The sequence below is a fragment of the Panthera pardus genome, unplaced genomic scaffold, assembly GCF_024362965.1.
Source record: "Panthera pardus isolate Hobbes unplaced genomic scaffold, ASM2436296v1 HiC_scaffold_27, whole genome shotgun sequence".
Lineage (NCBI taxonomy): Eukaryota > Metazoa > Chordata > Mammalia > Carnivora > Felidae > Panthera > Panthera pardus.
Window position 1 is genome coordinate 84,094,103 of NW_026526843.1, and position 12,854 is coordinate 84,106,956.

The 12,854-nt window shown below is 54.6% G+C and overlaps 1 protein-coding gene across 5 annotated transcripts; it reads right to left on the bottom strand.

The window, feature by feature from the left end:
- Positions 1 to 148: 148 nt before the first annotated feature.
- Positions 149 to 11,135, bottom strand: CDK16 (cyclin dependent kinase 16). Of its 5 annotated transcripts, XM_053891675.1 has the most exons (17): positions 10,400 to 10,782; positions 7,143 to 7,226; positions 5,752 to 5,959; positions 5,016 to 5,149; positions 4,789 to 4,914; positions 4,635 to 4,691; positions 4,429 to 4,543; positions 3,647 to 3,741; positions 3,489 to 3,551; positions 3,113 to 3,236; positions 2,795 to 2,915; positions 2,589 to 2,686; positions 2,400 to 2,505; positions 2,268 to 2,331; positions 2,010 to 2,100; positions 495 to 572; positions 149 to 409 (listed from the first exon to the last, which is right to left on the bottom strand). In XM_053891675.1, exons 2-17 carry the CDS (start codon positions 7,146 to 7,148, stop codon positions 372 to 374), a joined length of 1,524 nt encoding a protein of 507 aa, XP_053747650.1. In that variant the 5' UTR covers positions 7,149 to 7,226; positions 10,400 to 10,782; the 3' UTR covers positions 149 to 371. The 5 variants fall into 5 exon arrangements, with proteins under 5 accessions (XP_053747650.1, XP_019273128.1, XP_019273127.1 ...); XM_019417583.2 differs by lacking the exons at positions 7,143 to 7,226; positions 10,400 to 10,782 and adding an exon at positions 10,844 to 11,135; XM_019417582.2 differs by lacking the exon at positions 7,143 to 7,226.
- Between the last annotated feature and the right edge of the window lie 1,719 nt (positions 11,136 to 12,854).

Sequence of the window (12,854 nt, forward strand, 5' to 3'; positions counted from 1 at the left end):
TGGCCATGGGGTAGTGGTCCTGGGGGAGGGGATGATGGGAAGGGGGATAGGCCTGGCCTCAGTGTGGGAGGCTGACACGGCCATGCTGTCCGCCGGCAACTACCGAGACAGAGAGAGACAGACATACAGACAGACAGACAAACCAGGCGAAGGAGCGATGAGAGCTTTGTTAGCACCCAGCAGACAGGCCAATGGGTGGGTTGACAGGCCAATGGTCGGGTGTTTGGACAGGCAGCAGGGGACATGTGGGCAGGCGAGCATGAGTCAGGCAGGTAGGCAGGCAGCAAGCAAGGAGGATACAGTTGGGGGCTGCCCTGTGAGGGGGAGTGGCATCCCTCCAGCTGCTGCCTGCTGGGGCCTCGGTCTCTGGCTTAGAACTCGGTGTCCACCACGCGGAAAGCTGGCCTGCCTGCAGGGGAAAGCAGAGCGGATGGCTGTTGGTGGGTAAGCAGGTAGGTGGCCAGGGTGGGGAAGAGGGCAAGGGCCACACCTACCTGAGTCAGGCATTGACGAAGACCGAAGGCCGGCCTCCTTTTGTAGCTGGATCTCCTTTAGTGCAAATATGGAAGTAGCTGTGGGTGGAGGACAGACAGTGGGAAATGACCCATGGGGCCAGCCAAGGACCACCTCCCACATGGCCCCATTGGGGGAATTACAAAAAGCTGTCTTGTCTTTGAGAAGTTTGACTTTCTCATCTGTCATATAATCCTTATACACAAACCAGCTACAACTAGAGAAAATGGAATATGGGCTATTACACGAAGAAGTCAGTAATTCTGTCAAGTGTGATAATGGTATTGCAATTACCATCTGTTGAGTCTAGGTGATGGATGGTGTTTGGGATTTGATTTAGATTAATCCAGTGGGGAGATTCAGGCAGTGGGCCAACATTTTGAAGGTAGGATAATGATAGTTATTAAAAAACCTCTTAAAGATACATGCTGAAATTTATAGGTGAATGATATATCCAGGATTTGATTCAAAATAATCAGAGGGAATACAGATAAAACCAGATTGGCCCAGGTGACTCACTCAGTCGAGCGTCCGACTTTGGTTCAGGTCATGATTGCACGGTTCGTGAGTTTGAGCCCCCCATCAGGCTCGCTGCTGTCAGCACAGAGCCCACTTTGGATCCTCTGTCCCCCTCTCTGTGCCCCTGCCCTGCTTGCACGCTCTCTCTCAAAAATAAAGAAGCATTAAAAAACAAAACAAAACCAGATTGGCCACGAGTTGATGACCTGCTAGAGTGCTTAGGGACTTGTTATTGGATCTAATTTTATTTATTTAATAATTACTCATTATTGACAGCGCGCACGACCAAGTGGAGGAAGGGGCAGAGAGAGAAGGAGGGAGACAATCCCTGGGCCACTGAGGTGCCCCTATGTATTTATTTTTTAAAGTAACCTCTACACCCAATGTGGGACTCAAACTCACAACGCCAAGATCAAGAGTCCCATACTCCACCGACTGAGCCAGCCAGGCACCCCTAAACATATATAATTTTAAAGTGTCCATATGAAAAAGTTTTTTAATCAGGTATAAAAGGAGAACACCACGTGTGATTCTGTTTCTGTACAGTACAAGGATGGGGAAGACTTACCTATGCTGTGAGAAGTCAAACTAGTAGTAACCCTTGGCAAGGGGCTGGGAATAACTAAAGGAAATAAGAGGGCACTTCGGGGGAGCTTCTCTCATCCTATTTCTTGACCTGTATGCCAGTTACATGGGTGTGGTTAGTTTCTAAAAATTCACTATGCCGTACACTCATGACCTGTGCATTTCTCGGTATATATTTTACAAGGAAACGTTTGCTTTAAAAAAAAAAAAAAAGAGGAAAATGATGTTACGTCTATTTTCACGTATGTTAGAAAATTCCCGTGAAAGGTAAAAAGGAACTGAAAACTAAATAACTTGTAATACACATAACATGTCATATGTGTGAACAAGGGTGTGCCCCGCACAGCCCACCCAGCATCCTGTTCCCCACAGGTCCCGCCAGCTGCACTCACTGTCAGGAAGTTTGTGGATCCGCTCCCCCAGACTGAGGAAGAATGGATGTTTCATGGCATCCTCTGCGGAGATCCGATTGCGACCTTCAAACTGAGTGGGAGGACAGGCAGGGGTCGGGGGGGTGGGGGGGGTGTATTGACCCCTTCAACAAGTAGACCTCTCTTTTGCCCCATCCCAGACCGTACCCCAGGAGCTCCCTGTCCCCCTATACCTAGAATCCCCTAGCCCCCAAGGCTGGTCCGGGAGGGTGGTCTCACCTGCAGCAGCTTAGTGAGGAGGTCAGCCCCGTCGCTGTCAAGTCTACCGCAAGGACAAGAGGATCTGCTTTAAGTTGAGTTTGGGCACTCCGGCCCCTAACACCCACCTACCCTCCCACCCACCAGCCTCACCGGGGTGCATGGCTCAAAAGGGCCTCGGCTCGATACTTGGGGTAGTTGTATGTCTTAAATTCTTCGTTGGACAGAATGCCTGGCCACGTCTCCTCAGTTGGGGTTCCTGGCAGGGAAGGAGAATTACCCTAAGCATCCACAGGGCATCCCTAAATGTCCCCACAGTTCCTAGGGCTCGTTCCTCCTCACCTAAGATACGGAAGATGAAATGCAGCTGTTCTTCCACCGTGGAGCCTGGGAAGAGGGGCCGGCCTGTGGCCATCTCATAGAAGATGCAGCCCACACCCCTAGGCAGGGAGGGCACAGTGAATAGAGAGGCAGTTGGCTGGTTGGCCATTGTGACCAAGCCACCCGCTTCACCACATGGCTCCTGCCACACTTCCACCTGTCCTCACCACATGTCAATCTGGGTAGAGTAGTCCGTGGACCCAAGCAGGATGTCGGGGGGCCGGTACCACAGTGTCACCACCTCATTGGAGTAGGTCTTCGTTGGAATTGACTTGGCCCGGGCCAGGCCTGGTAGGTTGAGAGAAGGGGCAGCTGGAATTGAGGAGGTCCCGGGCAGCCTCGGGGAGAGCACAGCTGGGACTGAGGGTGTCCTAAGCAAAGCCTGTAGAAGCTGAAGGGGACTGAGATAAGGCGGTCATGAGGAAGGGGGAGTCTGAGAGGGTAAGGCGGGGCGATCACTGGGAAGAAGGGGGAGGCCAGGGTACCAAAGTCGGCCAGCTTGAGCTCTCCTCTCTCGTTGATGAGCAGGTTTTGGGGCTTGAGGTCTCGGTGTAGCACCTTCTGCCGGTGGCAGTAGGCCAGGCCACGAAGCAGCTGGAACAGGAACAGCTGGGGACCCAGGAAGGGCAGGCAGAGGTCAGGGAGCATCCAGCAGCCTGACCCCCAGCAGACACTGTTGCCCCTCCCAAACACAGACACTGAGCCCAGAGCTTTATCTCACAAAAGAGGACAAGGTCCCAATGCCCTCCAAGGGCTCCCAGCAAAAAAGCCAAACGGGAAAAGTCTGTTTCAGGGAGATTTGTGGGGTGGAGTGGGTGAGTGGGGGCCCCCTTGTGCCCCTGCTTCCTGCCCCACACCCACTTTCACGTTGTGCATGTTGATGACGTTCCCACAGTCATCCAGGTACTGCTTCAGGTCCTTGTCCTGAGGACAGAAGAGGAGATGGGAGGAAAGAGGGCCACATCCCGTGGCTCCTGGCCCTCTCCCCACTCCCCACCCCCACTGCCCCCCAACCTTACCAGGTACTCAAAGACAAGGGTGAGGGACTTCTCCGTGTGGATAATGTCATGTAGCGTGACGATGTTGGCATGTTTGAGGTCCTTGAGCAGGGACACTGCAGGGAGCATGGGGAGGAGGGGATGGGGGAAGAGTCAGGGCCCCACCCACCCTCAGGGTAGAGGCGAGGAGGACCAGACAGGTACAAGCCCAGGATTTCCTTCTTTCCCTGTGCAGCCTGAGGTGGTGGCTCATAGCCACTGGCTCTATCCCACCCAATGCCAGGAAGGGGTGGCTCCATGTTCCGGATGTGGACACTAAGGCTCAGAGAAGAGTATGGAGCAAGGACCTGGGATTGCCACCCCAGGCTTACAGGACACTAGATCTTCACAACCTGTTTTTGCTTTCCGGAAAGGGGTTTTGCGTCAACCCTCAGTACAGAGGCCTGCAACTTGGTGCGAAATTCACTTTGCACACATAACTTCTACACAATTCACATTCATCCCGCGTGATATTCTGACTAGAAATTGTTGTCAAGTAAACCGGTGAGCACTTTCTCGGGTGCTCTCAGACCCAAAGCGAACACCCTGCTGTCTAATTCTTGGTCTTTTCTCCAAACGGGAACAGATTCTTGGTTACCTTGATTATCATCTAGATATGTGCATGATGGGCACTTTCGCGTGAAGCCCAGAGTGTCAGGAGGGAATGCCCCAACCCCCAGTCCCTGTTCCTACTACAGAGCGTGTGTGTATGTGTCAAGAGGTGAGCCTGGGAAGCCTGGGACAGCCTTCCTGTGTGTCTGTACCTTCCCGGATGGCGGTGCAGGGTGCCCCTTCTTCATGTTCCAGTCTGATCTCCTTGAGTGCCACAAGGTTGTCCGTGAGCTTGCTTTTGCCTTTGTAGACGGTGGCATAGGTACCCTGGTGTGTGAGGACGAGTGACAGGAGAGGAAGCTGCAGGAAGTTCTCACTGACCCCCATCCCCACCATGTGCCTGACGATGGTCTCTCACCTCTCCCAGCTTGTCTAGCTTGATGTAGGTCTCCAGTTTCCCAAAGCCAATCTCAGACTGTGGGGTAAAGGGGCAGGTTGAAGAAGGCTCATAGGAGGGGACAGAGGCGGGTGGGCAGTGAAAGGAGGAGAGGACAGGCACAGAAGACACTCACCAGGCTGACACGGCGGAGGCGGCGGCTGAGGGGCTTGTCGAAGATGGGGCTATTGAGGGTCAGCTTCTCAAGGTAGCCCTCAGGCAGCCGGATGTCGGCTGGTAGTGATAGGCGCTTGTTGATGTCCTAACAGGCAAGATGGGTGAGAAACGGGACCATGAGCTCCACCTCCCCACATTTAACCCTCTTTTCTAGCCCCACCACCAGCCAGACAGGGAGTTAAGCACCTCAGTGGAGATCTTGCGTGGGGGATGGTTGCGCATGCGCACCCTCACTGGCGACTGCACCTCATCGGAGGACGTGGCTGAAGCCTGGTCACTTTCCCCATCAGACCCCATCTTCAAGTCCTCGTGTACAATTTCTGGTAGTGAGGACAGGGGGAGGGCAGACCAGTTGAGGGCTGAAGCCCCAGGACACCCCCTCCTCAACGTAACACAATCCCCTGATCACACACGTACACACAAACCCCCAGAGCAGCCTAGAGTCCCTCAGGGAGAGGGTGGCAAGGCCCAAGGAGGTTCAGACAGGTCAGGACAGGTTGAACGGGGGATGGGGGGGGGGGCAATAGTCACCCAGTGGAGCACCCTGTTTCAGGGGTGAGCTGAGACTGGGGCTGGCCCAGGACCAGGAGGCAGGCAGCGGCACAGTAGCCAAAGGCCCTGAGAAGGCAGGCCCAGGGTAGGCAGGCACCAGTAGGCCTGAGGGGGGCCATGGCAGAGCGCAGGAGAAGGGCAAAGGGAAGGTTGGGGGCAGCTGCAGCAGGCAGGGCACTCTTCCTCCCCGAGGCCTGGGCACAAAGCCAAGGAAAGGGGCACAGATAGAGAGAGTGTGTGCGGAGAGGATAGCAGGGAAGGGGGAGAAAACGGGAGAAAGGAAAATGGAAATAACACAAATCTAAGGGGAACTCGGCTGGGAGGTGGCACCGGGGACCAGTCTGGGGGCAGAAGTGGTCAGTGGACCCACCTGGTGCAGAACTGAGAGGGCCCCGTCCAGAGCGAGGTTCCCCAGGAGCGGCACGAGTGGGTACCTCTCCGAGGTCATTGCCGCCACCACCCCCACTCTCATCCAGGCCTATCTGTTCAGGGGCACCATTGGTCTTGTCCACACCTCGGCCCCCTCGGAGTGTCATCGACAGCTGCCGCTTGATCTTCTTCATCCGATCCATGGCGACCTGAGCAGGGGGTATAGATGGCAATGGATCCCACATTAGCACTTGGCCTGACCACCACAGGCCCCCTAAAACCCAAGGTTTACTGAGGTATACTGACATGAACTTGTGTCAGTATCCACCCAACCACTGTGGAGCCCTGGAACCACTCAGGATTCCTGTAAACCTGGCATAAATACGGACCTTTGTCAGTGCTTGCCCACCTACAGCCAGCCCCTGGGTACCCTCTTCCTAAGTAGCACACCTGGGTATTGAGGCCTGGGTGGCTGGCTGAGGGTAAGGGACCAACTGGTGAAGTGCTGGCCCGTATGGGGGCAGCCTCACTGTGGGAGCAGAGGCCTCCACAGCAGGCACTTGCAGGTGCGGCGGCAGAGATGTACCCATCTGTAGATGGGGCTCGGGGCTTGCCCAGGACCGCAGGGCCACTGATACGGCCCCGGGCATGCCCGTAGAATGGCATATTCCGCCGGCACCAGCCCCACATTACCCCCAACTGCCTAGGCAGAATGCTCCCCACAGCCACAAGGACCTTTGCGGCGTGCCCAGCAACCATCGTCACGGTGATTGGTGGACCACCCCACTGGTCTCCCCAAGTGAGGGGTGCAGGAGAAGGGAGTCCTACCCAGACCCAACCACTGGCTAGGGTTGTGTTTGGGGGGGGGGGGGCTCAATGCACACCAGCTGTCCTGAGGACTGCTCGCAAGGTTCGATCAGGTTGGGACCCTATGGGTCCCACCCACATTTTTACAAGCCAGGTCTCATTTCTCCTCTAGTTGAGAGTGCTCATCTCCCTTACCACCCTGAATAAATGTCCCAGTCCTCAAGGGTGGCCCATAAAGTCTTACCCTACTCATCCCTATTATCTCTCTGGCCTCATCTCCCCTTCAATCATTGCTATTTGCTGTTCTGCAACCACACCCAGCAGTCTCACCTCAGGGCCATTGCACAGGCTGTTGTTCCTGGTACCTGGAAAACCCTTCAAAATAGGTCATTCCCTCACCCTCTTCAGACCATTGCTCCAATATCACCTTTTTCATGGATAACCCTCCACAAACAACCCTATTTAAAATCTCAACCATACCGAGCTCCCTCACTTTGTCAAATCATCCCCCCAGCACTATCACCTCCTCAGAAATGACACCATCTACTTATTGGTTTCTTTATTCTTAACTGTCTGTCTCCTCACCGCCATAACTAGAAGATCAGCTCCGCCAGGGTAGATTTCTGTCTGTTTAGGTCACGGCTAGATCCTGAGGACCTGGAACAGTGACTGACACAGAGTAGATGCTCAAAAAGTGCTTATGGCAGATATTAATGAATGGGGGGCTGAGGGCCTAAGACCAATCTCTACCAGAATGGGCAGGGTAAGTCTCTGCTATTCGTGAATAACTCCAGAAAAGGTGGCCCAGGGACGCTGGCATCGGCAAGATGACCTAGATGGGGCTGCTGGAGGGAACAGGGCCACCAAAACGCTTAAGCTGGCCTTCTTCTGCTTCCTCCTGGGCTCTAGGCCAGCAAGGTGGGGGAAAGACCTGGCCTAGGAACCATCTGGACTCGCAGCAGGGCCTAAGATGGCCCTGGGCCCAAGGGAAGTGGAGCTAGATAGGAGGTGGGAGGATGAGGCTGGGGCTGGATTCGAGGAGAGAAGTGGGTCATCTGTTACCTTGAAATCAGGTGCTTACCCCAGTGGTCCCTATACCCTACTTCCACCTGCCTGACCTCACCACCACCCCCAGGAGGGGAAGAGGAACCAGTGTAGCAGAAAGACCCCAGTAAAGAGGATGAGGTCCGTTCAGAGAACCCAAGATAACAACAAAAATCCTGAACCAGTAGGCCAAACACTGGACCTGAAGCTGAAGAAGAAGCATGGCCAGCCCCCAAAGGCAGTCTTGCCTCCATGGTACAAATACCCAGTTGCTTTGCCTGTTGTGGCAGGAAATGGGGGATCTAGGGGCAGGGGTAAGCAGGACTGGACGGAAGATGAAGAGGGAGCCACAAGGAGCCATGGGTCCATGACCTCTAACTGGAAATTCCAAGGGCTGGACATGTTCCAGAGTTCAGTTGTTTTGAGGATTTGAGGAAGACAGGACACAAAGTCTGTCTATCATGCAATATTCCCATCAGGGGTGCCCTGGGCAGACCTTTGTGAACAGAGACACTTGAACGTTAATATACAGTAAAACTTTTAAAGATTATTATTTCCATTTTCTGAGCTTTTTAGATCCCAGAAGAGTGAGGGATGGAGCGAGAAACTAGACACACAAGTCCACTCAAAAAAGGGCATTTTGTCCTTCCTGACCTCCGAGGTCACACACCCATCCTCGGAATACTCTCACACCCAAGGACACTCATCAGCGCACACCACACTGACCACTGAGGACACAATCATTACACTCTACTAACTCCCACAGAAACACACCATCCTCATCTGGTTCAGACCCCCATAAGCACACACTGGACCCTCAAGAAGGCCTCTCAGCATTTTAACTATCAGCACCTGCAATTTCCCCACTCATTTCTAACCCCCATCAGCATACGAAGCCCCAACAGAGCACAAAACTCTTAGCATACGCTCAGACCCCTCTAAGTTAACTCTTACTGCCACATTCTTGGGCGCCTCCCAGGTCCAGCTGCCTGTTAGCTTCTCCAAAGCACTCACCCCCATTAACACACTGTTCCCCGTGCATGATTCTGACCCCTATTAACATGCACTTGGGACCCTCTGTGGCTGACCCACATTAGCACTCACTGGACTTTCACACTGCCCTGAATCTCATTAACACAAAGTGAAACTTGCCAATCCCTGACCTGTTTTTGCCCACACTCAGACCCCTCCACAGCTAGAACCATCATTAAACACACATTCTGGTCCTCCCACTACCCTGTGCCCACCACCTCCCATCAGCACAAGCTGGACGTTCACTTCACCCTGACCTCTATTAGCACACACTGAGCCTCACACACTGTGTGTCCCCATTAGCACACCCTAAACCCTCACTCAGCCCCATTCTCCAGGGATACACAAACACACTGCTCTATAATGGCCTGACCCTCATTAGTGCACACAGGTCTTCATTCAGCCTGGAGCCTCATTAGGACACAGCCCTACATGGTTCTAATCCACTTCAGCACACCTAGACCGTCACATATCCCTACTCATTTCTCTTTGCTTGAATTCCCGCACAGCTATAATGCCTGTTGGTTCACACTTGAATCCCTTCACAACCTTCCCTGATCCTCCTCATTGCACCCCACGGACCCTCAACACACCCCAGTCCCCTGTGGACACAAGCACACACTGTCTTCACAAGGTTCTGATGCTCACCAGCATTTTCCGGACCCCGTACTGCCCCGACTCTTCCCCCCAGTGGCACACGTTTAAGCGCCTCCAAGGCTCTAAGCCCATTTTAACGGTCACTAGAATTTCACATATACCTGTCCCTGAGCGCATCCAGTAGTCTCACATCCCCTGTCCTCACGGACATGGACACAAACACACACCCACACACACTGATCTCACACCATCTTGATCCTTAATATACTGGACCTCTTACAGTGCTAAGGCACTTCCCTCACCACCGTGCCCTCCCACCCCACATATATCCACAACTTCTGATACCCAGTAGCACGGACTCGGGTCTTCCACCACTCTGTCCCCATTAGCATATACTGGGCCTCATCCTACCCAGACCTTTATTACCACATGCATGTACCCTCTACAGCTATGATTCCCATTAGCACGTTCTCAACACTGGACTTCTTCCACTACCCTGACCTCCACGAGCGCTCTCTGGACCCTCACACACCGCAGTCCCTCATGGACAAATACACAGAATTACCACCACCCTGACGCTCATTACCACACACAGGACTTCAGAGCCCTGATCCTATGAGCACACCTCCTGCTATCTCTACCACCCTATCCCCCATTAACACACACGGGGTCTCTCCACACCTATAACCCCGTTTGCACACCTCAGCATTCCTCTGGCATGCTCTCCCCTATCACACACCCTTGGGGTCCTACACACACACACACACACACACACACACACACACACACCCCATTAGCACACGTTGGGCTTCAAGCCCTACACAGCGGTTAAGACTTATTATCACATGCTCCGACCCCTCCACAGCTCAGGCCACTAGCAAACCTCGAGCCTTTCACCACCCATTTCCACACTCTCTGGTCCCTTGATCACCCTGCTCCCAATTAGCACCCACAGGACTGCCCATCCCCAGCTCCCAGACCGGGCCCAGGGCGGGGCCAAGGTCAGGGAGGCCCAGAATGACCCCCCGCCCCGGTGCACTCTGGGAAATTCGCTGGGGGAGGGGGCACATGCCAGCGGTGCAGCCCAGACCCCTAGGCACCGCCCGGGGTCTGAGTTGGTTCTGCAGGAAAAGGGCAGCCCCCACCCCTTGTCTCGGAAACGCGCTCACCGGCGGGGGCGCGCGAGCAACCTCAGCGCCGCGGGGCCGGCGCGGCGGCGCCTGGGGCGGCGGCCCGGGCTGAGGCCGCGCGACCTCCTTCTCCTCCTGTTCGCCGCAGGCGCCCGTCCCAGTAGTCTTCGGCCATGGCTGCTGGGCCCGGGCCGCCGCCGGCTGAGGAGGAGGAGGCGGCGGCGGCGGCGGCGGTGGCTGAGGCGGAGGCGGCGTCCCGCTCAGCCGGCCATGAGCTTGGCCGCTGCGGGCGATGCCCCCGGGCTCGCTGGTGCCGGCTCGAATCCGAGAGCTCACGGCGGCTCGCGGCTCAGAGCCGACCGCTTGCGGAGACGCGGCGGATCCCAGGGCCGAACGCCCAATGGCCCAACCGCCGCGCGCGCCGCGCTCCGCGCATGCGCACGCACGCGCAGCAAAGGCTGAAGTGGGAAGGAGGGGACTCACCTCGGACTGCCTGTACCAAAAGACCCGTCCGCAGCGGGAGGGGGCGCAGCCATTGCGCGCCCACCGGGGAATGTGGCGCCAGCCCTGGAACGGCGCCAGGGGGACGTGCAGAGGTTGTTTAGTACTCAGTTCCGATCTTGCTAGAAGTTTGCTAGCGCCGAAGTGGGCAGCATTCAGTAACCAGCGTGCCGATCACCACTTGGTCCCCCTGCTTGGTCTCATTTGGTACATCCCCATGGTAGCAAACGGGACTTTTGCAAGGAAGAAAAAGACAGATGAGGCAGTCTGAGTCCCTTGAGGTGCCTCAGCAGGCAGGAATTTTAAATGCTCGCGAGAAGATGACTTTTCTAGGAGAGGCGGCCTGGAGAATCATTGGCCTTTTACCACCTTAGATAGGACACAGTCTAGCCCCGCCCAGATGTGCTCCCCCACCTCCCCGCTCCCTCCGCTAGCTCATTCTCAGTGTGAACGTGTGCGGCCCCGCCCTTTGAGGTTGTCGCACAGCCAATCAGATTTGCCCCCTGGGGTGAGGCTGAGCAAGAATGAAGGGCGTGGCCGAGCTGAAGAGGCGTGATTTCACTGTTCTCCTACCACGCCTCTGCCCGGTGTTCATTGGTTCTCACCGCAGGGGGGCGGGCACTTCTTTTTGTTCTGAGTTCCTCTCTCACTATAGGCCGAATATTCCGCAAGGTGATTGGTCAAAGGAATGTTCACTCGCCTTCGTCCCGCCTCTAGCCCCTCCCATCTCCCTCAGCAAGACTCACGGAGGTGGAGCCTAGGCTGAGAAAAGAAAGGCGGACCTTTAGAGGGAAGGGTGCATTACTGCGCATGCTTGGGACTTTGGGTCGAAGAAGATCTCTTTGCCGCCTCACGCGAGCATTTGCGTATGCATCCTGGATTGGGTTTTCTTTCTTGCCACCTCTCAACTACCTCTTGCCTGCCAGAGCCCCGCCCGTGGCTCTCCCCAGGTCTGCGGTTTTCTGTTTTATTTATTGGGCATCTGTTGTGTGTCAAGCACTGCCAACAAAACTAATCCCTCAATTCCTCTATGCCTGAAAAACTCCTACACTATCACCTGGCCCAGCTCAAATGGCGGCAGCTTTTGGCAGGCCTTTCTGGGATATCTTTACACTGCACCCCAGTCCAAAGCCAGCTTCCCCGCCTCTTCTGGGCTTCCTTTTATAGCAGCATTGGTCACACTGGTTAGAGTTTTCAGTAAGTTTCATACTAGCGAGAATTTACAAGAGCATGATGGGAGTGGAAATACTTGACAGAGGCAAAAGTGCACCTCGGGCTATAGGATCAGGTCCCTCACTTCTCTGACCTCATCCTCATCTACCCTTCTTCCTCGCACTCCACTCCAGACGTATTTCTTTCCTTCTGTTTCTGAATAAAACAGGCATAATCCAGCCTCAGGGACTTTGCACTTGTTTCCTTTGCCTGGAACATTCTTCTAGATATCCACGTTTCATCCCTTAATTCCTTCCAAGTCCCTGCTTCAGTGTCACCTTCATGAAGCCTTCCCTGACTACCCTATTTACAAATGCCTACCTGCACCCCCATCTTTCTAGATCCCCAGACCTGGCTGTACGGACCTTTTTAATGGCACGGGTCAACCTCTTACAATCTACTTGTTGGTCTATTCTGGGTCTCACCCCAGCAGAACAGAACCCCTCCCCCCACGCACATACCCACACCCCTCAAGACAGGAACTTTTAGTTTCTTAAACTTTATTTAGTTTGACAGAGAGAGAGAGCGAGCGAGCAGGGGAGGGGTAGAGAGTTAAGAGAGAAGAATCCCAAGCAGGCTCCGCACTGTCAACACAGAGCCCGATGTAGGGCTCGAACTCACAGACCGTGAGATCATGACCTGAGCCATACCAAGAGTTGGTCGCTTAACTAAGCCACCCAGGTGCCCCAAGACAGGGACGTTTTGATCCATTGCTGTCTCCAATGCCTACAATAGTGCCTGGCACACAGTAAGCACTCAACAAATGTGGCAAATGTTTGAT

Excerpts from the sequence above, each read along its gene's own strand:
- CDK16 (XM_019417579.2), bottom strand. The coding sequence starts at position 6,416 with ATGCCATTCTACGGGCATGCCCGGGGCCGTATCAGTGGCCCTGCGGTC. Across the intron at positions 3,742-4,428 it reads CTGCACCGCCATCCGGGAAG|TGTCCCTGCTCAAGGACCTC; the intron begins GTACAGACACAC and ends TGCTCCCTGCAG. Across the intron at positions 2,332-2,399 it reads CTTTTGAGCCATGCACCCCG|ATCCTCTTGTCCTTGCGGTA; the intron begins GTGAGGCTGGTG and ends AACTTAAAGCAG.